This window comes from Pempheris klunzingeri, chromosome 14, assembly GCF_042242105.1.
Source record: "Pempheris klunzingeri isolate RE-2024b chromosome 14, fPemKlu1.hap1, whole genome shotgun sequence".
NCBI lineage: Eukaryota > Metazoa > Chordata > Actinopteri > Acropomatiformes > Pempheridae > Pempheris > Pempheris klunzingeri.
In genome coordinates, this window is record NC_092025.1 from 20,617,041 (window position 1) to 20,643,104 (window position 26,064).

Below are 26,064 nucleotides of genomic sequence, written 5' to 3' on the forward strand. Positions count from 1 at the left end.
ATTTATGAAACATGATGTCCTCCATAGCTACAAGGTTACCACTGCGCTCTCTCTTAGCTCAGGAGCTCCTCATTAAAAGTTGCTCCCAGCAGCTTTGTTAAAAGAGCTTAAGAGGAAACTTCAATGGCAGACTCGCACACTACGAGGTTTTAAAATCGGGTTGCATCACGCCCATAAGGAGAATCTCAAACATGAAACACGCTATAAGATCTGAAACTAATGAAGCGTCACACGCTACAGGATATGATTGTCGTGCCAGAGGGAGCAAAGGACCATCTCGCTTGATCTCAAGGGGAAGCAGATGTAAACAAAATGGAGACGGACATGGTGCAGCTCGCCACTATAGCACGTTGTTTCACAGTGAGGAAAATGAAAAGCAGGAGGCCAAACGAGGCTGGGTCAACACTGGTGGTCTGTTCCTCAGCGAGAACTCTGTAGGGAGCCTTTCCTTAATTGTTGTAAGACACCTAGAACATCAATCTGAGCCTGTCAGTGGCAAAAACAAGCAGTTTTAGTGCATTATTAGAGAAGTGATCTCTTAGACCAATTAAAAAATGTTGTACCTTGTGGTGACCAGATTCAAAAATACCAAAGTCATTGTCCTCATCTGTGGACAGTAGCATGCCAGCTACCTTTGGCTTCGAGGGCTAGAATGTTTACTGCTGCTGATACCATCAGCTGATCCCTGTCTGCTTGTAGATTTGCCTCTTCCCTAGGCTGTTGTGGTTGTGCTCAGAAAAGTAGTGACATAATCATCCAGACTTTGTAGGAGGACGACTGTGACTCACCCTTTGAGACACAGATCCCGGCTTAGAGGATCTCCAAATCACTACTAAAGCACCTTGATCCTTCCACCGAGTAAAGTAGCATGCCACCATTTTTAGCTTTTAAGCAGTGAGGATTGTGTCCCTCCAGAGAAAATGAAATAGTCCTTTGACAGAGGCCTCTTCTAAAACCAACAGCTTCAGAGTTGGTGTGAGGTTGTAATATCTTTTGGTTCAGTACAAAGTCACCGTTGGGCTGACGGTTATTGGATCTAAACTCTGCAGTGGGAGTTATTTTGTGCATCTTTCCAACCTTGAAATTCCTGATGAAATCTGCTAGCTGTAGCTTTTCTCATGCATTTTTTAATCATCACTATCAGATTTTGAAATGATTGACAACAGATTGGGTGATGTTTTAGATTCATATTAGTTCTTTAATAAAAAAAAGAAACTTCATGAGATGTTACTTTACGGACTTTACACAAGTCCTTTTTCTTCCCAGGATGGATATAATAACTTTGTGGAAATTACTTCTTAAAGTCTGGTGAATTTTGGCTGTGAGGAGAGGATCTTCACTGTTTGTGGTCATCTCGTCACTTTCCTTCCCGTCCAGTTCTGGATTCTGGTAAACTTTTAACGCAGAAGGACAAAGATGGCGGCAGGGTGGACCACTGTGGCATCACATCCTGTGGACGGGGTTGATGCCCAGGATGTCAAAGCATTTGGCCATGACGGAGGCCGTGGCTTCACAGAGCAGCATCCTCCACATGTTCACCTTTACCACCTCACCTGGAGAGAGAGAGAGAGAGAGAAGAAACATTTAAGAGCCTTTATTTCTCAGTAACTACAGTTTGGGTTCTAGGAGCTGGTTACATTTTAGATTTAGGTCCAGTTTTTCCATCTCAACTACATTTCAGAGGCGATGTTTTATTTGTGTAGGTCTTTTTTCTATCTTATCTAGTCAACACTGCATCATTTATACAATCAAAGAGGATAAGAATTATAACCAGGAGACTAGGGGGGTTATGCGTGCTCAAATAAAAGAGAAAATGCAAGAAGTGAAAGAAAGAAAGAAAAAGAGCAGGTTTAGATGAGGTGAAGGGGATGGAGAGACAGAAGCCTGAAAGATAGAGAGGGGGAAAAAAAAAAGAAGGTAGCCTGACTGTAGTGTTTTGTTTTTGTTTGTTTGATGTGATTTTCTATTTATTTTATTCTTTCAAGTGTGCATGTATTTTATGTTCTTTTATGCTTCCACTGCTGCACAATCAATTGCCCCATCGGGGACAAATAAAGTCACTGAATTGAATTGAACAGAGAGAAAGAGTCAACAAACAACAAAAGGTCAGAGGGCACATTTAACGCCGCTACCATCGGACAAGCTTTGGCCGACAACACGGCACCAAATGAAAATCAATGACCCGGACACCATCCACACACAACATCCATGACTGTCCGCCCCATTAGGCCAAATTGCTACACGGAGCAGAAATCCAATGAAAGTTAAGTCCGTAATGAGCAGCAGAGGGTGCGTTAAACAGACAGGTCGTTAAAGAGGCGTGAACGTCGATGGTCACTGACAGACAGCAAAATTAGTTTGTAATTTTCACAAACAGTGCGACCCATCCACGTAAACAGGACGTCGACGGAGTGCTGCCGATGCTGACGGGAAGCTGATGAGAAAGAAGCTTTGGAAAGACGAACGAGGCCGAGCAGACATTTCTATTTTAAATGGGGCCGTACTCACTTAACATCTTAGGGCTCAAAATAGCTCCAAAGTGCCCCAGTTAGTCAGTCAGGACTGACATGCTCCTTATTTTTTTCCAAGTTCTTGGTCAAAGAGTAATTCGCAAGGCTTTTTATAGCACTAAAACCAGACCCCAAGTCTGAGAGAAGCAGAAAATACAATGGCAATTAACTTTTAGAAGCACACTGCGATGGTGGAGCTCACCAAAAAACATAAACCATCCAATACTATGTGAAAAATGTAGTGAAAAAAAAAGTGATGAACTTGTAATATCTCAGCTGAATCATTGATCAAACAGAAAATGTGCTCTTCAGACCCAGCTGTGCTCACCTACGCTGATTTCATGGGAAAAAAAACATGGTAGGTTTTGTGTGTGACATTTGTATTAAAAACGCACTAATTTAACAATCCTTTTAACGTGTTCGCACAAATTCTTATCTAATGTGGTCTGTAGATCTGTCTTGTGTGCAAAAGCTAATAATTTGTGAACACAAGATGGACCCACTTCAAGACAGGGCCTCAAGATCAGACAAAACAACAGGATCCACCTTAAGACCTTCATCACAAACCATTTGTGACGAGACATTCTGTGGACTGAGGGGGGTTTGGCTGTTATGGGAAATTCCACTGGTAAACTAACAGGCTAGTGGCCAAGAAAGCAGGTCGACCAAAGTGGGAACAAGCACTTAAATTGTCCTTGTAAATCTAACACAAGTGAATGTTCAGCAGCAGGACAACATGTTTCTTGCCTGAAATTCCCTCACTTACCGCTTTAGGTGGACTGCTCAGGAGAAATAAGTCAAACCTTACATGGCTTTCTGAAACGTCTCTGTTCATACAACGGTAAGCGCCTTGCATTGTGGGACACAGTAGGTGAAGTAGACTGGTCCCATGCATGCTGCAGATTTTGCTTTTGTTTGAAAACTGTATAAGACAAACTACATTTTGTCCTATTCAATACAAACTGCCAGTCTAGTAGGCCATTTCCAGTACAGCCCTAGTCTTTTGTTGTGTTAAGGCTTTAGCCTCTTATGTTACTTCACAGGTGATTTTTTGTGTGTGTTTGAAGTTTATTCTTATTCTTTTGGAGCTGTGTGGAACAAAAAGCAATTTCCCCCTGAGGATTATTAACGGAATTCTGATTGTGATTCTGATTCTAATTCTGATTCTAATGACAGTTGGAATAGTGACCTCACAGTTGGTTGGAATAGTGAGGTCATATATGATGTCACAGATGATGTCACCAGTTGTCATACGGAAGTTTGTATATAGACCTTGAAAAGATCAAACCCACTGAGTTGGAGTCGACCCGCTCCCTTAGATGGGATGATGCAGCGGGTGTCCCTCGACAAACAGAGGCCTCGAGTTGAGCCGCCGAGTTTCTGCAGGGTGTTCCCCCCGCTGTCAGATTCACTCGGCGTGCAAGATCGGGTATAGGGGAAGCCAAGCTTGACTCGTTTCCGTAGCGCTGCTTCTGTTTGTGTGCCGCCTGCATCATTCCAGCTTCGTATTTACTTTTCAACTATGAATTTTTATCTGGACTCAGGGCTTGGTTTGTGGACCGCCACTTTGAGGCCTTGAGTCCCGCTGTACAGGCGTCGCCATATTGTTTTCATGGCCCTCGCCATCTTGGTTTTTAAGCATCAGAATAGACAAGCTGCAGCTAGTTTGTTTAAGGAAACAGGACAGGCAGCTGAATCCACGCACAATGTGATCCAGAGTTTCACTACTGTACTGCTGCTAGTTTGACGCCATTCATGGCCAGATATCATCTAAGGAACAGCTGAGCAGTCAGACAAAATGAAAAGAGCCTGTCAATCAGACCCAGTATCATTACCATCAACTTTCTAAGAAACCAGTGGAGCCTACAGGAAGTCACTGTACCTTTAGATAGAGCCAGGCTAGCTGTTTCCCCCTGTTTCCAGTCTTTGTGCTAAGCTAAGCTAAGCAGCAGTGGAGTCTCATCAGCAACTGCAGCTGCTTTGTGTCTGTCCATCACCCACAAGGTGGTCCCCTGTCACTGTCATGCATTGTTTAAGCGTGTTGGTGGGGTTGACGCTCAGATTGGATTATCAGGTCATGTGTAATACCTTAAACAAGTGGTCTTTTTTTAAAACAATTATTCATGCAGAAAAACAAATCAGCATGTTTTCATATCATTCATATATCAATGAACTTTAGTGACTTTTCAATGATCACAAACTACAGGGGAGAAGTCTGAGCTCTGAAGCTCCACAAACTTCCATCACAATTGTCACTCCAGTTTTGTGAAATCTGGCACTTTACAGTGTAAAGTGTAAATCTGGCTGCGAAGAGAAATCATCTAACATGAGGAAGATAGGACCACTGTTGAGTTTGAGTTTCTTGGGTTATTTTGCCATGTTGTTGATGATGATGATCCCACGTGGGTTTCTGCCACTTTATCTTTTTTGTTTTTAAACTTACACCCTTTAAATGAAGTACAAGTATGAGTACAAGCACAACTAATCTAATAAAGTCACCCGAAACTGTGTGAAGCGCACACACACACACACACACACACAGCTAAATGAAAATTACCATAATTAAACAGCTTTAAGCCTGAAGTGCTAGCACTCCAGTGCACGGCTGGGATAAAATGCTAACAGGAACAAGTGAAGGGCTCCACAGAGTTCAGACAGCTTTCAGTGAAAACCCTGAGAGTCTCAGACAGAAGTTCTGCTTTTTTGTTTTCTTTCTGCACTTTTGACCTCAATAATTCAAAAATGAGATCTGATGCTTACTGTAAGGAACTGCATCCCTGTCAGTGTGTTAAAGTTTGTCTCTCTTTACCACAACCGTGCTGTAACCCACAACACTTGTGTCTCTGCGAGGTCTAACCACAGTCTACCCTGAGACCTAACAGCCCTGCAACAAACACATACGAGACCAAGACATGTTAGCTTGGTTAGCAGACACAGCCTACGGCCGTGCTATCTTATCTATTTGTAGGCTACAGTGCCTGTAAATTATGAGCTTCTGCAGTGAAGGACGAACACAACTGTTCTTAAAAACTTATTAAAACTTCTTTAGTAACAAAAAAACCCAGTAAATGTTGTTCCTCTTACAAGCTGCACTTTTTTAATCTTTCACCTTCATTAAGTTTTGAGAAAGTTTTTAATCATAAGAGAAGAGTAATTATGCTGCTGAAAATGTCAGAGTCCTACCAGAAAGGCCAGAAGTGCAAGTTTTCACTTCAAACAGTAGTGAGAGAACAGGCGATCTATAGCCTGACTCGAGCCTTTCCGTCACCAAACATCCACGCTGCTTAAAGGGAAGCTGTGCACAAGCCGTGAAGCAAATTTCATGTCCCCAGAGGTATTTATCATCATATCTTATCTTCCCCCAGCGTACCTGTCTGCCTGTCCTTCTCCACACAGTAGCAGCTGTCGTAGAACTCGGTAAAGGTGGTGGCGAGCTCGTACAGGTAGTCGCACAGCGTGTGGAGCAGCAGGTCGTCCAGGATCTTCTGCAGGATCTCTGGGAAGCGCAGGATGCATTTCCCCAGCTTCCACTCCTTCTCGTGGTCCAGGAGGACCTCTGTGGTCTCTGCTGCTTTCTTCAGTGTGGCCTCATCAATGTTAGCCAGACGAGCTATGGACCTACAGGACGACAGCAACACTATTAATAAAGACGTCACATATGTTCTTGTAACCTGAAACAGCTTATATTCTAAAGTGGTCACACTGTTATTAATCTTAATAGCTCTATTTTTTCTAAATACCTAGGAAAGCCTCACTCACTTTATAGGACAACTTTGGTATTTCTAAATATGTCAGTGTCAAAATGACTGGTAGGGACAAAACGTTTTGGAATAGGTGTACTTAATCATGGGGCAACTGCACCCACGTCCGCTAAAAGTGCTGGTTTTTGCCTCTCACAGGTTCAGATTGTAATGTCTGGCAGCATTATACAAAGGATCCCTACAGAAATAAACCTGTAAGATCCATTTTGTTTAACCAGAAACAAACATTGCATTACTCAGTTCAAAGCCATCACACACATTTTACAAGAAGAGTAAAATTCTGTTATGTAACGTAAAATTACTCTTTTTGTAAATGGAGTCTAGTTGGGTATAACAAGCAATATAACACTGTTTCCGATTAAAGACTATTACCAATTGGATTGTAGATATCTGAAATGGGAGTTTTCTTAACAAGATGAACTGCAGATACCCAGAATGCCCACTCTAGATATCAAAAATGACATTTGACTGGGAAGAACTGAATTACGGATATCTGCAATACACATCCAGTCTAGCTGTTCTATGTTAAAACAGACATACAGACATAGCAAGCAGTAGATTTGGATCAAAAAGGGGCAGCGAGAGTGTGTCCCAGCAAGTGTAACTAGAACTAAGAGCCAACAGTCTTCGGAGGAAACCAGTAGCAGCAACCCTTAAAAATTAAGCCTTCATTTATAACTGAAGGATTAATAAATGTTTACTTGGGTTTAAAAAACATTTTCTCCATTTCCTCTGTAATTCCTGCCATTTTACACAAATAGGGGAAATAATCATCAAATCATTGATAGCTGGGATCATTACTCGCAGCGGTAGTGTCTTCAAAATATATTTAGTGTAGCGTCTGAGCATGTGGCTGAAAGTGGCTGACGTTCTGTTCTTCATTTTTGCTATTAAGAGGCTCCAAATTGAACAGTCTACCCCCCCCTGAGGTCTGTCTGCGTTTCTGTGTCGTTCTTGTCTTCTTTGACACTTGAACACCCACAGTGGGGGGAGGGAGGGTGGGGCACCTGCCACCAGTGAGCTCTATTGACTGAATGCAGGAACACTGAATCCTCTCAGGCAAGACTACCTGCCACCCCCCCTCCCCTCGCTGGAAAAAGAGAAGATCAATCTTTGCCGGGCACTCTGCCACCCTGAATCTAACACCTCCAGGGAGGCTGGAGAGGAAGGGGATCAACGCAGCTCTCCGCGGCCAGGAGACGGTCACTCGATACAGGGGATAAGAAATTGGGTCTCGCTGACTCAAAATACCCCAAAGACTAATCCCTCGCCACAAGCTCCCACCAGGGCCAGAAAGGCTGATCTGATATGGGTAATGAAAGCATACTGGTACAGGTGTGAGGTTCTCCAACAGGACAGAATGGAGAGGAGGACACAGGCGTTTAAAGAACTCAATTTAACTTTTAAGATACTTTCAGCTCAAGCTGGCTGAGGTTTGAAACTCAGCTCGTTATTTAATGAAGGGCGAATATTTGACATCACTGCTTTGGAAGCACAGTAAGCATAAACACTGGCCGACCACTGGGAGCCATTTGGGGTTTGGTGATACTTCAACACGTGGACAGCAGGAGATGGGGATCGAACCACCAACCCGGTGATCAGTCACAGACCTAAATACTCCTCAAACTCCTCTCACCTTCACACTTATTAGGTGGGTTTTATTTCCCATGTTATGTTACATGGATGTTTCTGACATGTTCTTGTGTTCATTCTACACCCGTTTCATGTGGAGCACCTGAATGTCATTTCTTTGTTCTAAAGCACATTGAGCTGTATTTCTGGTATGATAAGTGCTATACAAATAAAGTTTACCACTGCCATCACTATTATTATCATCATCATCAGACGTTACAGCCTCTGATGAAGTGGTACTGTTAGATGTAAAAGTTTATTTATTGTACCAATGTTGTTGGACTAATGGGTGGCTGGCAAACTTTGCCATCCCATAATCAAGCTACATTCAACAAGTTGCATGTTTTAGCTCCGTCTGCTCCTCTGAACTCAGCAGTCTTGGCAGTATTATATTTCATTTGATGGGTTCATGCTGCTGCCATTTTTTTTTTTTTTAAGGTTAAATCTAAATTGAACTTAAGCTGGCTGAACATTTCACACATTCAGTACTGAAGTCTGGCAGCAGTGCAGAAGCAGAATTCCTAATCATAACATCACAGAACCCTCACCTGATGCGGGTGAAGGCGTAGAGGAGGTATGCCGCCGTGTTGCCCCTGTCATCCAGCATCTTGTCAAACGAGAAGACATAGTCGTTGATGCGGTTGTGGGAGAGGTCGGCATATTTAATGCAGCCAAAAGCGACAGACCTCTGGGCTTTGGTCAGCTCCTCTGGCATCAGGACCTGCAGAAAGAAGTTTCATTTAATAAAGCAGAAATATCGAAGACAGGTATCGAGTTGACTGGCTTTCAAATCACCGTTTTCCCCAAACACTCTTTGAGGCATTAAATATTCTGATAACTCTTTTATCAGCTTGTAATTACTGCAGGCAATACTTCACCTTATGCTTCTAACAGTAAAACCAGCGAGTTGAATTGAATCCAAATAATTACTGTAATTCAACAACCCCAAGCAAAGATTAAATTGACTTATTAAGTCATAGCCTTCCCTTCAATCTGTGTGTGACGTGTCCAGTAGCACAGGGAGTGAAAGAAGTGAGGAGAAAGATTACACAGAAATTTTATGACAGCAGTTTGACTGCAAAACAAAAACCCTCCAGTCAAGCCAAGCGCAACAGCCTGTGGAAATTACATGATATGACAGGACAGGGAATGACACAACAGAACAAAACATGACAGGGAATAAAGGGACAGGTCATAACATGGCATTATGATATAAAAGACATGGAATAAACAGGCAGAATAGTTAATGACGGGACATGAGAACATTAAAAAGACATAATACGACACAAAGGACCCTGACGAAGAGCTGCCATGGCGGGAAGAACATGACATAAAAGAAATAGAAAATAACAGGATACAGAAAATGACATTGACAATGCATGAAGTAGTGGAGAGTAGTAGTGCTGATCAATCACAGCTGACTGTCTTTAATAATCCAGTGTTGTAAAGGTAAAGCTTGTTTTTGTCCTAACATATTCCAGGATGTGACAAAAGCATACACTCCGTTGGCCCATCTCGAGAAGGCTCAGTACCGTCGTAAAACAGCTGAAGATTCAAACGCGAGGAGATACAGCATTTATTGGGAACTATTTTCAGAGGCGGATTAATCCACATTTGGTGCTCTAGTGAGTATTTGGGCGGAAGAACGGATTTTGTGGGACCGAGTCAAAATTAACTAGCGTTTGTGTTCATTGTGATGGAGGAATGTGTCGGCCGGGCAACAGAGTGGCTCACTGATGTGTTTTTAGAAGCTAAAGGCATCTAAAGCTCCGTGGTACAGAAGATGAGATTTGGTTTCCATAATGATCAATACTGATATTCATCAAAACATAAAATATGATAATGTTTATAGAGTATCCTGATAATGAGTGACGCCTGAAGAGACCGCTTCATTACTTAAACTTTAGAATTCACAATATAATTTATCATAAAAACATTAAAAATGTGTGTGGGGGTGGCAGCTTTTCAGATGATGGAAAAGAGCTGTTGTAGTCTCACATCCCTCCCACGGCACGTAGCATAATGCCAAAGTTGCAATAATTATCACATCAGTCTATTGATTTACATCAATGGTGACAAGCATGCCGAGCTTCCACGTTACACCACTGCAAATGCCGGAAGTCAGAACCCACAGGAGGTTAAAAGCTGCATCTTTTAAATCAGTCACTCTTCCTTTTTTCTCTTCCATTACACTATCATTGCACGTCAGAGTAAAATACAACACACATCTTGTCTGTATCTCTAGGAAATTATTACTTTAGAAGGTAACAGTGAGCGTTAAGCTGGTTAAACTTTGAAATGAATCAGTTCACGTGAGCCAAGCTGTCCGTCTGGATCAACTACCGTCTTAATCTTCGCTTTGTTGCTTTTGAGATATCCAAATCATTTTGATCCAACGTATATTAAGTACGGGGGCCCGGTTTAAAAAGGTTATCCTTTAATATCAAAATATACAAAGCAGAAAGTCCTGACGAATGAGAAGCTGGAAACAGAGAATGAGTTCCAAATGTGCTTGATAAATAACTTAGTTAAAATCACAACGGACGTATACAAACAGAGCCTACTGTAAGGGGTCCAGGTACAGTGTGACAACAGGACAAGGCAGGAAAGCACATAACAGGATACAAAAGTATAGGACACAAGTTAAGAGCAGAAGAATAGAAGGGAGTACAACGCAGCAGCAGCAGCAGCAGCAGCGGCAGCGGCAGCGGTGCAGACTGGGGTTCATGGAGGCCAGGGTTGGGGTTTGTTTTAATGAGGCTGGGTTAGCAGATGGTAGACGTGGGCATCGACCCAGACAGAGAGCACCGTGCCAGGCCAGGAGGGCCTCCAGGGAAACCATGTTGGCAGCGGTTTCACACAACCTTCTCAGCATAAAATCACAGCAGTTCAACTGGAAGTCACTGGCTGTTTACAGTGCACCACGTACTCCAGATAATACTTAACCAGGTCGGGTTCTGTTGTTTTAGCCCCCTGCAAGTTTAATTTCAGATACACACACCTCAACACCAGAAGTTGTCAACACATGCACTCAAATTAACTGAAAAAGGAAGGGTTTGCTGTGTGAAGTAAAGGGAAAACAAAAGCTAACAATAGCCTTGGGATGACGGAAAAGGCCCGTCAACAGATGTTTTCTGGGTTTAATCCACAGACCAGCTGGAACAATCGAAAGGTCAAGGGGTGAAAAATAACACTTCACATTCCTAAACAACCACGGCTCGCTTCTTTTAACAAGGCCCAGTTGAGATGCAGCGATGAAGAAGTTTTGCTGTAGTGGAGGGATTGCGGCAGTCGAGTTTGTGTAATTTGCGAGAGTGAGTCAGACGCTCCTGAGAAAGCACAGCACACACTCGCTGAACCCTCCCTGGACAAAGCACAGAGGAACTTCAGAGGAAAAGATTGTGGTGAAATTTCAGACACCACCAAAAGTTTGTGACTGATGATGTCATAAGCTAAATGTCAGGAAAAAAAAGCAGCGTCGTTTGTTACACCCTCCTCCCCCGTTCAGCTGGGTCTAGGGTGCTCGTCAGCGGGTGAAAGCCGACCTCAGGTTCACTCTTGAGCTTTGTCCGCTTGGCTTTTCATCTTTTTTTCCAGCACCGCTTACAATCTGGCCTGTGCACCGTTACTGGCTGGAGGGCTTCACACCCACAGCCCAATGGTCAATGTGGTTCTCTGCGTCATTGTAGCCGTTTTATTATCTCTGATTCTGTGTGACCACCATGTCTGCCTGATGTTAAAATAAATTACAATGCATCATTTATTTAACCAAATTCGCATTTGGAAATGTAATTGATACTGATTTCAAGTCACCGGATAACAGACGCAACCAAAAGGAAGACGTGGATTGTTTTATTCTTCTAACAGCGTGACAGCTTGCATGTGTGTTCTCCCGATCTCACAGGTGACAGTCACTAGCCTGACATCAGACAGAAGTGTTACCGTTACTCTCATTTCCAGCTTCATTCTTTCATCTTAAGTCACTACTGATGAGAACTACAAGTTAAATAACAAACTACAACGTCGCCGCACAGTTTGATAACAGCATTAGTCCCTTTCCGTGGCACTAATTGGACCAACTGAGAAACGGCTTATTTAATGTCATGACGCCAGGTCAACTTGGTGGAGTGGGTGGATTCAGAAGGTCTGGAGCCATGCAAGACTGTCAAAGTTAGGTGACACAATTTACTGACTTTATTGTTGTGTTATTTGATATGTTATAATTCAGCTAATGATCATTTGCAAATGGATCACACTCGTCAATGTTTCTTTCTTGACCTGAACCGAGGGACACGTTTTCAGCACTGAAAATACAAAACAAAAAACAAAAAAAAACAGACAGAAAAAGCATTGGCGTGGCCGCAGACATCCTGGAGGAGGTTTGCGCTCCCACATGAGACAGGATGAAAAGAGGAGCATGATGAAAAGATGCAGGGGAGGAAGAGAAGAAGAAAAGGCGAGTGTGTGTTCAAGAGGGACCGCACACGGTCCGGCCGTTCTCTGAGCTCAGCAGATGAGAAGGAAAAAAAGTCCTGGCGGCGTTGTTTTGTTCACATTTCAGTCATGGTCGTCTCTGAATGTGATCAGAGGGATCCAGGGTTTGGCTCGGTTCGTGCAGGATGACAGCGAGAAGAATTAATGGTTACTATAGAAGGGGACGGTCATTACTGTAAAATAAGCCTCGTCATTCAGGGTGAATGGAACGCGGAAATAATGAGCTGCTCACTGAACCATATCCCTCTTACTAAATGGCTGCTTATCAAAGTTTAAACATTTGACACTAAATATTGATATAAAATTAGTGTAATATTATAATGTAATATTGCATCAAAAGTGATTCCAGCAGACTGTAACCAAGGAGGGTTTCTGCCAATTACTCTGAGGAGAAATCAGAGAAATAAAGCCTTTCTAAAGATGATTAAATATGAAACGAGCCAGAAATTAAACACAGGAGGGGTTAAACATTCTCCACAGCTGTGTAAAAGCTTTAAAAACACTGCCATAGCCGTGTTTGTCCTCTTTGTTGTTTGGTCTTCTAACTTTTTATCCTTCTCCAAACAGAACTAAGACAGGAGCTCATTTTTTTTTCTCCCAATTTAAATCTTTCTCGGTGTTCAGACGCTCACGGGCCAAAACAAAACATGACTCACTCTTATTTCACTACCATTGCAAGGACCTGTTTTGTATTTGCTCTTTTGTTCATCCTGTTGATGGTGCATGAAGAAAAAAAAAAAAAAAACCTCAGTGGGTCACCAAAGTCAGCATTTGTCGAGATATTTGACTCTGGACCAAAGTGTTGGACCGACAGAATGACTGATACTCCCACTGTTACTGATCTTGCCTGAAAACAAACAAATCAGTGGTCTAAATATGAGAGCGAGCGCATGATGCAACAGTGCTGTGATGTGTTTGTTCTCTCTTCCAATAACAGTCTTATCATTTCTGCTCTGGCTTCTTGTGTGTTTCTGAATAGATTTCAGGATTTTACTGATCATTTTTCTCCACAAACAATTTTGGAAAACATGGCTATGATAGATTCTGTATTTAAATATTTATGTTTCTTGAACCTCTCGAACATTATAACCACTATAACAACTGAAATGTGGAAAAAGCATGTTGTCACTGGTCGTCATGGTAAAACCAGATTATTAGACTGGGTGAAGTTACTTCAGGAAAGACTGGAAATCACTGGAGAATCCTTGAATTTATCCATCAGCAGCACGCAAGTCTAAAGAAATGAAGACTCTCTCACCTTATCTCGCTCCTTCTCTTTCAGTTTGTCCATGGACCTCTTCAGTCCCTCCTCCAGCAGTTCCATCAGCCTCACCGTGTCACCAGACCGGGTCTTAAACTTCTTCCTGAGTTCAGGGGAGAGGAAGTTGTTACTGGTGCCACATAAACCCTCAAAACATAGAATCTGGCCATCAAAAGCAAAGATTAGGAGACTGTGCAGCGAGCTAGACTGTCCCCAAGCAGAACTTTTCAGCAGGTACTGAGTTTGGACTTGCCGTCGACAATAATTATCATGACAACAAACTATTAGATTACTTTTTGCCTCTCGACGCCTCGGGGTGATGCATTTTGTAGCATCAAGCAAATCAGATGAGCATTACAAACAGAACAAGAGCCAAAAATCTAATAACCCCCCTTTTCTTCTGTTTACTTGCAGCTATAACATCTCCCCTCGTGGCTGTGTTAAGCCCTTATTGTCTAGATGAGCGATTATGAAAACAGCGTGATAAATTTCTAATGGAGTTTGGAGTAGAGCGGACATTGTAGGGCCAATTTACACCCCCTCAGGTTGCTATGGGTCGTTTAGCAGCACTTTGTTATGGACTCGAAGCGAAGCATAACATCAACCTCGTGCCTGGGCTTGGCTCTCCTCCACTGGACAACTGATTAGGACAAAAGAACAGCGGCCGGCAGACGGACAGAGAGCCGGAGCTCCTACCAGCCACACAGTGATCGCTGCTTAAAAGATAGATAGAATAAACTGGGGGAAGATCTAAAATACACACAAACCAAGTGAGACAAAACTGGGATTGAGACAAAAGGGAACGACGAGGGAAAAGAGAAGACGACGGAGGACGAGAAAACAAAGAATTACATGAAGACAAGGAGCAGTAGAAAAACAGGAAGTTGAGGGAGAAGGTGGCTAAGAGAAAAGGAAGACGACGAAGACGAGTAAATACAAGTAAATGAAGGAGACAAGTAGAAATAGAAAAACAAGCAGAATAAGAAGAAGCAGCAGAAGAAGAGGACGATGAAGACGACACCAGCCCTGTTTAATTAGCTCTCACCAGCAGACGCTCGGTCAGCTGCTTGTTTGTTGTCTGTTCAGCCCGATAGTCATTTCAACCATTCCTCACGTTCTAATCTCTGTGAGTGAAAAACGCCATCAAATGCAACTCTTCTCAATTTGTGGTTCAAGCATATGATGAGCATGTGTGATCTGATTAACAGTGGTTCGGCTCGTTTAGCGTGTTTCTATCTCTGACTGAGTGACACGTCATTTACTCAGCACAGCCCGAGAATATCTGTTCACGTCGGCAGGCAGCAGATTGTTCTGGCTGCAGTCTTTGCTGCGTGTTCGTCTTCAACTAGTAATAGAAAGGTATGACGCAGCCTTAAGTCTTTGGAGCCGTCTCGGTGTGTCGGGGCCCCCCGCGACAATGCTATGTCTGTGGCCATCCTCTGGGACGTGTGTCAGTGCTGCACCGTTTTAAACAGGACGTAATCTGGGCGTTGACCACAGCAGCTTCTCCAGAGCTCACCAGTCGCTCTCTGTGATCCTTTTAAAATGTTTACACGGTGCTCAGGCTGAAAAGATTTCTCAAACTCGAGCTGATGTTGCTGTTGTCTAACTTTTAATTACTGTTGTCTGTTCCCTCCTCACACGCTGAATAATAACGGCTTTGCATCCTCGTGTAGCTGTAGTTCAAACGCGGGCTGCACCGTTTGTGGAGCAGCAGCAGTATATTCCCCCTTTTTATTTGTCATTGCAGCTATGTAGTAAAGTTCCGTTTTATGTTTGATAATAAACGCGCTAAAAACACGAAGCAGAGGTGATAAAGACACAGTGAAGGACATCCAGATGATTATAGAGTGGTGGTGGAGGAGCTCTCAGCCTTCAGAGGAGCTGCTGGTCTTTGCAGCAGCAGCAGCAGCAAAGATGATGACGGTGATTTGGCCGCGTGTTAAACTGGTATTATTCTGTGTGCAGCCACAACACTCGGTGCTTTAACGCTCTCAGTGTCAACAGTGTCAGTCTGGCGTTTTATTGCCACAATGCCTTCACATTTAAACTTCTGCCATCCAGCAGTCTGTGGATTAATGCGGAAGCATGTCATGTTGTGTCCTCTAACTTCCATTACGCAGGTTTTATTTTGTATTGTTGGATTAACAGGGCGACGGGTCCTGACTTTAAAATGTAACTTCAGTATTTCTAAACATGGGCATTTCTATTTTTAAAATTAAAATTTGGGGGGTTCGAATTTGTCCAGGTAGATCGCCTCAGCCAACAGCTATGGGCTATACTGGCTGTAACGTAACCGTTTGGGGGCAACCACGCCCATCAAAGTATGTCCACTAAAAGCTCTTGTTTTCTAGTCTTGTCTTGCTCAGATTGTTATTCTGAAAACATTACAGAAAGGATAGACCTGTAAGATCCTTTAGCTTAACCAGAAACAGGACTGATAAACTTACTGATTCCACAATCTGCCCCTGGCTCGATCGGTTAGTTTGTTTGCTTTAATGTGTGTTAACCAAATATTGTGTTGGATCCCAACTAACCATTTAAAACACCGAAAATCACACAATAACACAAACTAAATAACTGATTGAGGCAGCAGTAGATCACCAACATCTGTGTTCTGCAAGGCAAAATGACTATTTTTGTCAATGGAGTCTGGTGGCTTTGAAGAGAGCGATATATCAGACGTTTCCAGTAAAAGGATCTCACAGGTTTATCTCTGTTATCACTGTCTGAGCCTCTCAGTGGCAAAAACGAGCAGTTTTAGTAAACACAGCTTGATCAGGTGCAGCTGCCCCACAGCTGCCGGCTGAGGCGAATTACTGGACCAATTCCAAACACTTTTTGTACTTACTAGTTATTTTGAACCCAAAATATGTAAAAACATGGCCAATGTTTAAAAATACAAAATAAAACAACCCTTGAACAGGAGCTTTAAGAGTGCTGGTAAGTGGACATTGTGTTACCTTGAGGCAGAGCTTGGTTTTACATTTACAAGCTTTCTATCTGGAAAAAACACACCACAAACTATCCAAGCCTGAAAACCTGCTTTCATTTTTGGATCTCTCTTCAAGGTTCTGCATCAGAAATACAGGGAGCTAAAATCTCCAACACACTACTGTAAGAGGCTGCATAGGTGAGGATCAGATCATGTGTGTAACCACCCATCTGGTAAAGGACGCTGACATGTAAGCTTTCAGTTTGAAATAAAAAAAATCTGCGTATGTTACTACATTACTGCCTTTCTATTGTTTTGTGTGTTTTGGTTGTGGAATCATTTACAAACCAAACTACATTTTAACATCAACTTATCAACGGTTTGTGGATGCAGACACCTGGATCAGCCTTTGGTGACATTACAGACGTTGCTATGTGAAAAAGACAGGTTCCCATAAATCTGGGTTCAAATAACTCCCACATTATATTGAAAGACTTATGATCAGAGTAACCGTTCCCTCCATCCATACTTGCTGTGAAGACCTCCCGTAGTAAAGCAAGTGATAAACTCCACAGTCCTCGTTAGTGTGTGTGTGTGTGTGTGTGCTGTAGGGTACGTTCTGGAGGTTATTTCTGGTTTTGCAGCACTGAACAAAAGGACACAAACTGCTGTGTGTGTTTTCAGCTCACTTGTCTTCCCCCAGCACCACTCCAAAGCCTGCGTGCTCCACACGGGTCACCTGGGGGTTGTACCAGCCAATCATCTGAGCCGCAGCAAACACCACCTGGAAGTGTGTGGCCTTAAAGACAAAACACACACACACACATTCACTGACATATACTGTAAAGTTATGCTATACTTTTCAGATAGGACTTCCTATATGCCACCGCTGCCTGAAGCGTAACTGACTCCTGATCAGCTGTGGGGCTCACACACATACACAGAAAGTACAAAGAACTGCGTGCAAGTCCCATCTGATAGCTGTAGACGGGTGATTTCACTCGACACCTCAGGATAGCACTAGAGGAAAAGTCAGTGATCACATACGTCAGTAGAATTTATCCTCTGCAGATCATCAACGCTTCTACAAAATCTTGTGCAAATCCAAAGCGTGGATGTCGAGCTGTTGTATTTCTGCTGAAAACTTGGAAGCCGGAGACACGAGACACAGCCCGTACGTCATTCATCTTCTTCTGTCCCTTTGCAACACATTTATGTTACCGTCATTTCCAACAAGCTGCCTTGTATTTACTGCTCTTGGCAACTTAATGATCCTCCGATGATTTACTTTCAGTCAGACTGCAGACACTGAGCCCACCCATCTCTTTCTTCCTTTCTTCTTCTGGTGAAGAACGATGTTGTTCGCCATAACCTACATATTTAAGCCCAACCTGCCGTCTATGACACAAGCAGTGTCACAGACAGCTGTCGGTGTATATGGTAGAAGGTGGTCAGCGCACCCCCACTGTAGAGAAAGAGGCAGGAGTCCTGACACAGACGTTAAGCAATGTCCAAAAAAAAAGAAAAAATAATCAACCCCAGTTTAAGCGTACGCTATATTTACAATATTTTCACCACTTCCCATTGTCATCAGACATAAACACCCTTTTATTAATAATAACACCCTTCTTTCTTTCAGGTAGAATTACTGTTTTTGTCAATGGAGTCTGGCAGCTTTGAAGGGAGCAAATAAAGGGAGAACAGCTTTAAGGTAAAGCAGAGAAAATATTATAAATATAGAGGACGATTAAACTGATGTTTAATGGGGGGGGGGAGCTATCCCTTTAAAATGTTCAACCTCCAACTTGTGTAGGTAATTAGTTCTAAATTGCAGCCTGGATGTTGTAACTGTTGATGTCTCATAAGAAAAAGGGGGGAAAAAAATTTGAAAAAGTCTTCTACCATTTCATCTACAGGAGGGTGAGTTTGTGTCTGCAGGAAACCAGGTGAGTCTTTATCTGTACTTTTACTAGATCAAAAGTTAATGTTTTATAGCTATTTGTCCTGCAAGCAGTGATTGCCATGCCAGATTCTCTCCTCTTTCAGCCTGAACAAGGCTCTCTGGCTCCTTGAAGTAATGCAGAACAGTAAAACTGGTGAATCAAAGGGTCCCTGCGTTCCTTGTTAGATATTTTATCTTTGTATTTCCAGGTTTTTCTTTCTTTTTTGGTCTAGCTCATCTTTTTGAACGCTCCATCATCCTTCTTCCATCTGAACTCCTACGTCTATGTTTTCTCTCCACCCACCTGCCCACTGTCCGTGACGTAGATGAGCATGTCAGCTTTCTCCTCAAAGAGTCGTTGGTGCAGGGCTGCCAGGTCCGAAGTGTCGTAGGTGTAGCCACCGTCCGACTTGACGATAGTGAGCGGGATGGACTGACCCGGGACGAAGACGAGCTTACGACCATCGTCCATCTCCGTAAAGCCTGAGCAGAGAGAGGATAGGTGAAGTGGGTACACCCGAGAGGGGGGAGAGGAAGGGGTGGCAATGAGAGAAAGGAAAATAAGTGATTATTTGGGAGAAAGCGAGAGTATTAATATGGGTATGATTAAATTGAAAAAGAGATAAGAGGTAATCAGTGAAATGGAGAATGAACAAAGTGCACAAAAAGAGGGAATTGAGGGGAAAAAGGAGGCGTGAGACAACCCAAAGAAAAGAAACAGTGAGGACCGGTAGGATTTAGAAGAAGACATTTATTAGACAATACTACCCCCAGGTGTTGAAACCAGGAAGCAAACTACAATTTCATAGGATGAAAAATATATAGTGCCAAAATGGAATCATAATGAAAATAAGATTAACGATTCCTATGACTATGTCCTGAGAAAAACCCTCTGTTTCCCCCCCACCTCCTGTGACTTTTGACGAGCACACCGACCTTTCTCTTCAAACTCCTTCACCACCTTCCCCATCATGTTCTGGTAGTACGACTCTCCTCTCTCAATGATCTGGATGTCCAGGCAGTCGTAAACCCTCTGAAACTCTGAGACACAAACAACCACCACCTAAGTGTTAGTTTGAAGACACATTTGAAGGAAAACAAGAGGACAAAGCTTGAAAAGGTGAAGCTGAATGAACACAAACTGACGAAACGTTGAGTTACTAAAGTTTATTTAGGAAGTTGTCTTATTCTGTAATGAACCCCTTGTGCTCCTTCCTGCATTTGTTTTTCCTTTATCCAATAAGCCATTATATTGATCTCTTCAAAGCAACCAAACTGCATTGACAAAATGAGTCATTTTACCTCCCCAAACACAGCAGATGCTGGTCTGCTGCCATCACGATCAGTTAGTTTGTTTGAGTTATTGTGTGTTACACAAATATTGTGTTGGATCCAAACTAACACTGAAGTCACATAACACAAACAAACCAACTGATTGAGGCCGTGGCAGGCGCCTGTAAAATCCTGTGTTCTGAAAGGTAAAATAACCATTTTAGTCAATGGAGTCTGGTGGCTTTGAAAAGAGATATAACAGCTATTTCTGGTTAAACAAAAAGGATCTTACAGGTCTGTCCAAGTAAGGATCTTTTTGCTGTCCTTTTGCTGGCAGACACTTAATAGCTTAAAAGAATAACTATCTGAAACCTTTTGTGTCTTCTAGTCATTTCAAACATAAAATCTGTGTAACATAGGGCCCATTGAAAGTACCAAACTTACTCTTTAACTCCTCTGAATCTGCTGAAAATATCCACATGTGATACAAAGCAGAGCCGCAAATGCAAAGTGTACTGGCACAAAAGCTCGGTGTGTTTTTGGGAGGATTATTCCTTTAACATTACAGTCTCATAAACGTCTAAAGGTCTACCTTTCCGAGAGACGTTACAGATGAGGTTCCAGGCTTTGATGAAGTCGGGCTCTTTGCTCTGCAGTCTGACCACGCACTGATACGCTCGCTTCTTAAAGTCCTCCTGCTCGTCAAAACGCTTCTTCGACTCCTTGTTGAGGGAAGACAATGAGGAGGAGAAATGTCACGGTGAAAAGAAAGAAACGAGTACAGAAGTGGGTGATGTCAGAAGTAAATGAGGTGTGTGGAGAGAAATGATGATGAACAGATAATGTGCTGCATTTTTGCATGTACAGTATAAAGAGTAGTAAGAGAATAAATATACACATGCAGTATGCTGTACAGGTTCTATACTAGAGGCTTATGATGATCCACAGAATTATCTTTTTCTCTGATTTTTTGTTTAATTTCTATTTTTCAAACTATTACTAATACTAACAATACTACAGGTGAAATAATACAATAAAAACTATGACAGGTGACACAAACAGTCAAATATGTGGGTGAAGTAAAAGAAATTGACAGTATTTTCTGTACTTTCAAACACTTAAAGCCTTATGCTGGGAGTTACTATAAGTATGTTAAAGGATAACTTCATTATTTCAAAACCTGGCCCTAGTTTTACGTATTGTGGGTTCAAAATGACTGGTAGGTGCAAACAGTTTTGGAACTGGTCTTGCGATCTAGTGGAGAAGTGGCTCGGGTTCTTTTTCAGTGTCTGACAACATTACGGGAGTCGTGGATCTGCAGTAGTTTGGATCCAAACTAGTATAACACCACAGTCACTGCAAGCAACTCAGCAACTCCCATGTTCTGTATAATAATATTATAATACAACAGCTGTTTCTTGTTAAACTAAAATTATCTTACAGGTCTATCTCTGTATCATACTTTGCTGATCACTACTGAACAAATTCCAAAACTTCCTAAACTTTGGTATTTTAAAACCAGGGCCTGGATCCATGTGCATTAAGACGGCGAGCAGCAGTGGGAGAGACAGAAACAGACGGAGCTCTAACTGACTTTGTAGAAGGCCTGCAGGTCGCCAATGGGTGGTGAGACACTCAGGTAGTTGGGGAATTTATCCTGCAGGTGGGCAATCAGCATCCCAAACTGGGTCCCCCAGTCTCCCACATGGTTCAGCCTGAGAAAGGCAGAAAAACATACCAGAGACTTCTGTTAACATCTGAGGCCTACACATGCATAGTTTGGCATTTTTCTCTTCTGGAAGCCAAGACCAAAGAATGGAGATTCTTTTTTCTTTATTTCTTTGGGTTCCCATTAGCTGCCCCTGTGGAAGCTGCTACTATTCTACTCTACAACAAAAAAGCACACATGCCTATCATCACAATACATGTCACAATATTTGGATATATGGGTATTGAGGATGACAACCAGCTGACTCTTCCTCTAACACAACCACCTCGTCAGAAGTTTGCCTTCAGCATGATGATCCAACTTAAGTCATCTTGAAAACTCCGTAAAAAAAATTGGGATTTTCACAAACTCCATAGATGCTAACTGTTAGCAAGTTAGCATGACAAATGTATGAATGTTACATCCTACAAGACAATTGTTAATATGCATGCAGTTAGCATTGTAACACACTACATTGCTAACAGTTAACCAATAATCATTAACATACATCTTAAATGCTCACTGCAGCTACGTGCTTCAGATTAGCATGCTATCATCTGCAGCGCTTTAGGTCGAATGCTATAGTTAGAGAGCTAACCTGAATGCTACATGCTAAGCAAAATCAAAAATCAAATCAGAGCGCAGTAACAGAGTAGAGCTGAGCCTGGCAAGCTGTTTGTCGGTGTGTGATCATGTTTCAGATGCGGTGGGTTTTGTGACGAGCGACTGAACCGACCTGAGGACGTCGTAGCCCAGAAACTCAAACAGTCGACACATGCTGTCGCCGATGATGGTGGAGCGCAGGTGGCCCACGTGCATCTCTTTGGCAATGTTGGGAGAGGAGAAGTCCACCACCACCTGAACGACACACACACACAAAATAAATACAGTAAGTAAACGATAAATAGCAAAGCATGTAAACCTCTGAGAATGGCTCAGTTACAATATTAAAAGTTTTCCTTCCTAACTACAGTTTAACAGCTTAAAATGAAATTAGGAGACTAATTCAGCTACTGATGACCTTTTTTTTTTAATATATAGGAGGGAAAGGATCTTATGATGTACAGCTATTAAACATATCTGCATCTGGCTTCATGCAACATGTGGGAGTGTGACACACCTTCTTCCTGGAGGACAGTGGAGGCGGCTGCACTCCATTGACCAGCAGGTTGCTCAACAGTTTGGACACAAACGACTTCTTCAGGTGGATGTTGATGAACCCTGAAGATACAAAGAAAGCACCAGAGGCTCCAATGAGACTGAATCATAGCATATGCTGGCGTGATAATGCACAGAGACACAGAGAGATCAATCTACTTGACCAATTCCAAACCCTTTTGTACCTTCATGTTAGTTCAAACTCAAAATACTGCAGTGTTTACATTACTGGTTGTTCAACAAAAACATCAAAATAAAAATATATATATATTTTTTTTATTTATTACCATTTCTGAAACTAAAATGTGTATGCCAAATCAACAACGAGCAGGAAACAGCAAGGAAAAGGAAGTTGTCGCGCTACATCCCAAAGTTTCAGTGTCAGATGCTTTGCCTCTGTACCTGGTCCGGCGATTTCAGTTTTCTGGATGAGTTCGTTATCTGGAAGGTTCTGGATGATCCTCTCCGCGATCTCCCTCGGGTTGATTTTCAATCCTTTTGCCTTCAGCATCTGAAGCACCACAAAATCAGAGAGAGTTTCCCTTAAAATGATACAGAACTACCAATAGCATCTGCAATCGTCAAGATTATTACTTTAAAAACTTGAAACCTTACTTTGATTTATTTAGCAGCGTCAAAAAAAAGCAAGGCTTGGAATATAAATTCGACCACACATTTAAACAAAGATCAGAATCACTGAAACCCTGGTTAAAGAGGCATTTTCTATGACCCACAGACAGACTTGGCAGTCTAACCTGGGCCATGGCCATGGCACTGTTGCACTGGTAGTCTCCAAACTTCGCCTGCTGGTTGGGCGCGATGGCCAGTGGAGGGTTGTCCAGCTCAGGGCAGGAAGCCCGGATGGCCTCGCCGAAAATCTCCTGCAGCCGGTGGTTGATGTTCATCATGGATTTAGTGCAGCAAGTTCTCTCCTCCTGCAGACTCTGAGGACACACAGCACACCAGCTTCACTAACAAACATTAACAACAAAGCTTTGGACCTTTTAAGAATAAAGTAATGCATGTAGCATTTTTGTCAAGATGGTGACTGTGGGAACAAAAAGTCTGTGAAGGCAGACAGTTTGAACGTTTTTTTTAACAATTGCTTTGACTCAGTGTTGACGACAGTGTTTCAGTTTGCAGAACTAAATGCTGTACTCCTCATTTTGGCCTCAAATTGTCAAACAGCACACAAAATGAAATAAAATCTATATCAAATTAGGGAAGAGGAAGAGGAAGAGGAGATCTTTCACATGTATTGAATATGTTGAGATATAGTCAACCATCAGAATTCAGACCAAGACCCAAAGTTTGTTTTAATTCAAGACACCACGCCATCAGTCACTTTAAGTTAACTGTGATCATCTAAAACACAGACAGCTATGGAATACTGTGATACTGGAAAGTGTTTGACTACAGCGAACTAAAATTTATCCTGATGTTAAACAAACTCAATACAAGTTGTCTGTATTCTGAGAAACATGTGATTTAGTGTTTTGCAACACTATGACAGCACAGCATTTTGTGTTTAAAGGGAAGTATTAGTATTTTTTATTTTTACATATTTTGGATACAAAATGACTAGTAGGTACTAAAAGTGTTGGAACTGGTCCAGTAGATCGGCTCAGCCTGCAGCACACTCGTCCAGACAGCGCCAACTGCTGCGGTGTCACTCACCCTCTTTAGGATGTTGAGGCGGTACTTCAGTTTGGCATTTTCCTCACGCAGCTCGTCCAGACGTGGAGATGAATTTAGGTTCTGTGGGTTTTTTAGACTCTCAATCTCTGCAGAGAGACTCCGGATCTCCCTCTCCTGAAAGAAAAAAAAAAAAAAAAAGCACAAAAAAACATTTTCATTTGTGATTTATGAAAACCAAACCAATCTTCGGGATGCTACAGTCTGCGGTCTCTTTTATCAACCGACTTATTTCATACTTTTACAGAGAACTCAGAAGCTGTGATTAAAAGGTTTCGTCGATTTGTAGATTATAAATGTTAAATGATAAATTGTCAAAGGCATTTTTTAAGCAAAAGTTATTAACATTCACCGGTTCCAGAGCCTCACAAGTGAGGATTTGCTCCTTTTCTTTGTCCTACATGATAATTAAGTTAACCTTGGGTTTTGGACTTATGGTCAGACTGAACAAGCAACTTCAATGTCACCTTAGACCCTGGGACACTGCAGTGGAGCTTGTAATGACTCTACTAAATAAGAAAGTAGAAGAAAAACTAAAAAAAAAAAAGTCAAATCTAAATGAAACCAGTTTTCTTGCATAATGATCACATATGATCCTGTCCAGGACACTAGAGGGCCCCAAACAACATTTAAATAAACAATAACCAGTAAACTGTAAATGTAGCATCATGGCACCAGTTTAACCTCTTTAGTTGGCTTTGATTTAACTGCATGTACTGTGTGACACGTGGCTTGAAGAACAAGCTGTTTCCCGTGGAGAGGAATTCATTTAATTATCTGCACATTCAATATTTTCTTGTTTGTCAAAAGAGTCTGGCATCCATAAGACCTTCTGGTAAATTCGGCACAGAAATGAGACACCAAGTAACGACACCACGCTTTGTGTCAATAAAAACTGACGGTGGACGACATAAGGAATGACAGCAAAACCAAATGACAAAGTTGATATTTTTACTTAAATGAGAGGTATTCAGTGTAAATATTGTCAGCCGAATTTGAGATATGAGCTTATTAACTCGGCTGACATGTTTGTTTTGTTCTGCCGTGGGAGTATTTTTACTCACAAGCAGAAACACGTTAAAGTGAACGTTTGTTTAATGAAGTTTGGCGCACCGGCTATGACACCGGCGCTCACACACACACATTTAGCCTGTTAGCTAACGTTAGCTACATTCCGCACTAACCGGCCGCTCACCTGCTGTTGCAGCCGGATTGTGTACTCTGTTACAGGGTCTCCCATCTTTCTGAAACACTGGAGAGAAACTCTTCTGTCGGCTGGATGCGGAATCTCGTGGCTGATGAAACAAACTGCGAGAGGAGGAAGTCCACAACTTTAAACTACACTTCCGGTAAATGAAACGTCATATTCTTCTTCTTCTTCATTTTTATTTTTGTAGAAGGTGGATGCCGCCACCTCCTGTATGGAGGGAGTGTGTAGGACTGAACGGACACATAAATACAACAAAACACATCAAAATAGAAGAGAAGAACTTTTTTATTTGTTGTGAAACTACAAAACATATTGTTTGTTTTTCATTTTTTTGTGCTGGTGAAATATTTACAACTCTGGTCGACAGTACAGTGTCTGAGAATAAAATTCACAGCTTTTCGGGACTCTCGCGATAAAAAGAAAAAAAACAAAACAAAAAACAAAAAAAACAAAACAGGAAAAGCACACCCAAATCACAAAGTGCAA

At 42.2% G+C, this 26,064-nt stretch overlaps 1 protein-coding gene across 1 annotated transcript; it reads right to left on the reverse strand.

Annotated features, from left to right (window-relative positions):
- Positions 1 to 1,172: 1,172 nt before the first annotated feature.
- rars1 (arginyl-tRNA synthetase 1) lies at positions 1,173 to 25,705 on the reverse strand. Its single transcript, XM_070843369.1, has 15 exons — positions 25,564 to 25,705; positions 24,351 to 24,485; positions 23,429 to 23,617; positions 23,076 to 23,184; positions 22,636 to 22,736; positions 22,252 to 22,373; positions 21,402 to 21,522; positions 20,400 to 20,529; positions 19,472 to 19,576; positions 18,840 to 19,018; positions 17,283 to 17,392; positions 13,656 to 13,761; positions 8,452 to 8,624; positions 5,881 to 6,128; positions 1,173 to 1,553 (listed from the first exon to the last, which is right to left on the reverse strand). The coding sequence occupies exons 1-15, from the start codon at positions 25,606 to 25,608 to the stop codon at positions 1,444 to 1,446; spliced, it is 1,983 nt and encodes a 660-aa protein (XP_070699470.1). The 5' UTR covers positions 25,609 to 25,705; the 3' UTR covers positions 1,173 to 1,443.
- Between the last annotated feature and the right edge of the window lie 359 nt (positions 25,706 to 26,064).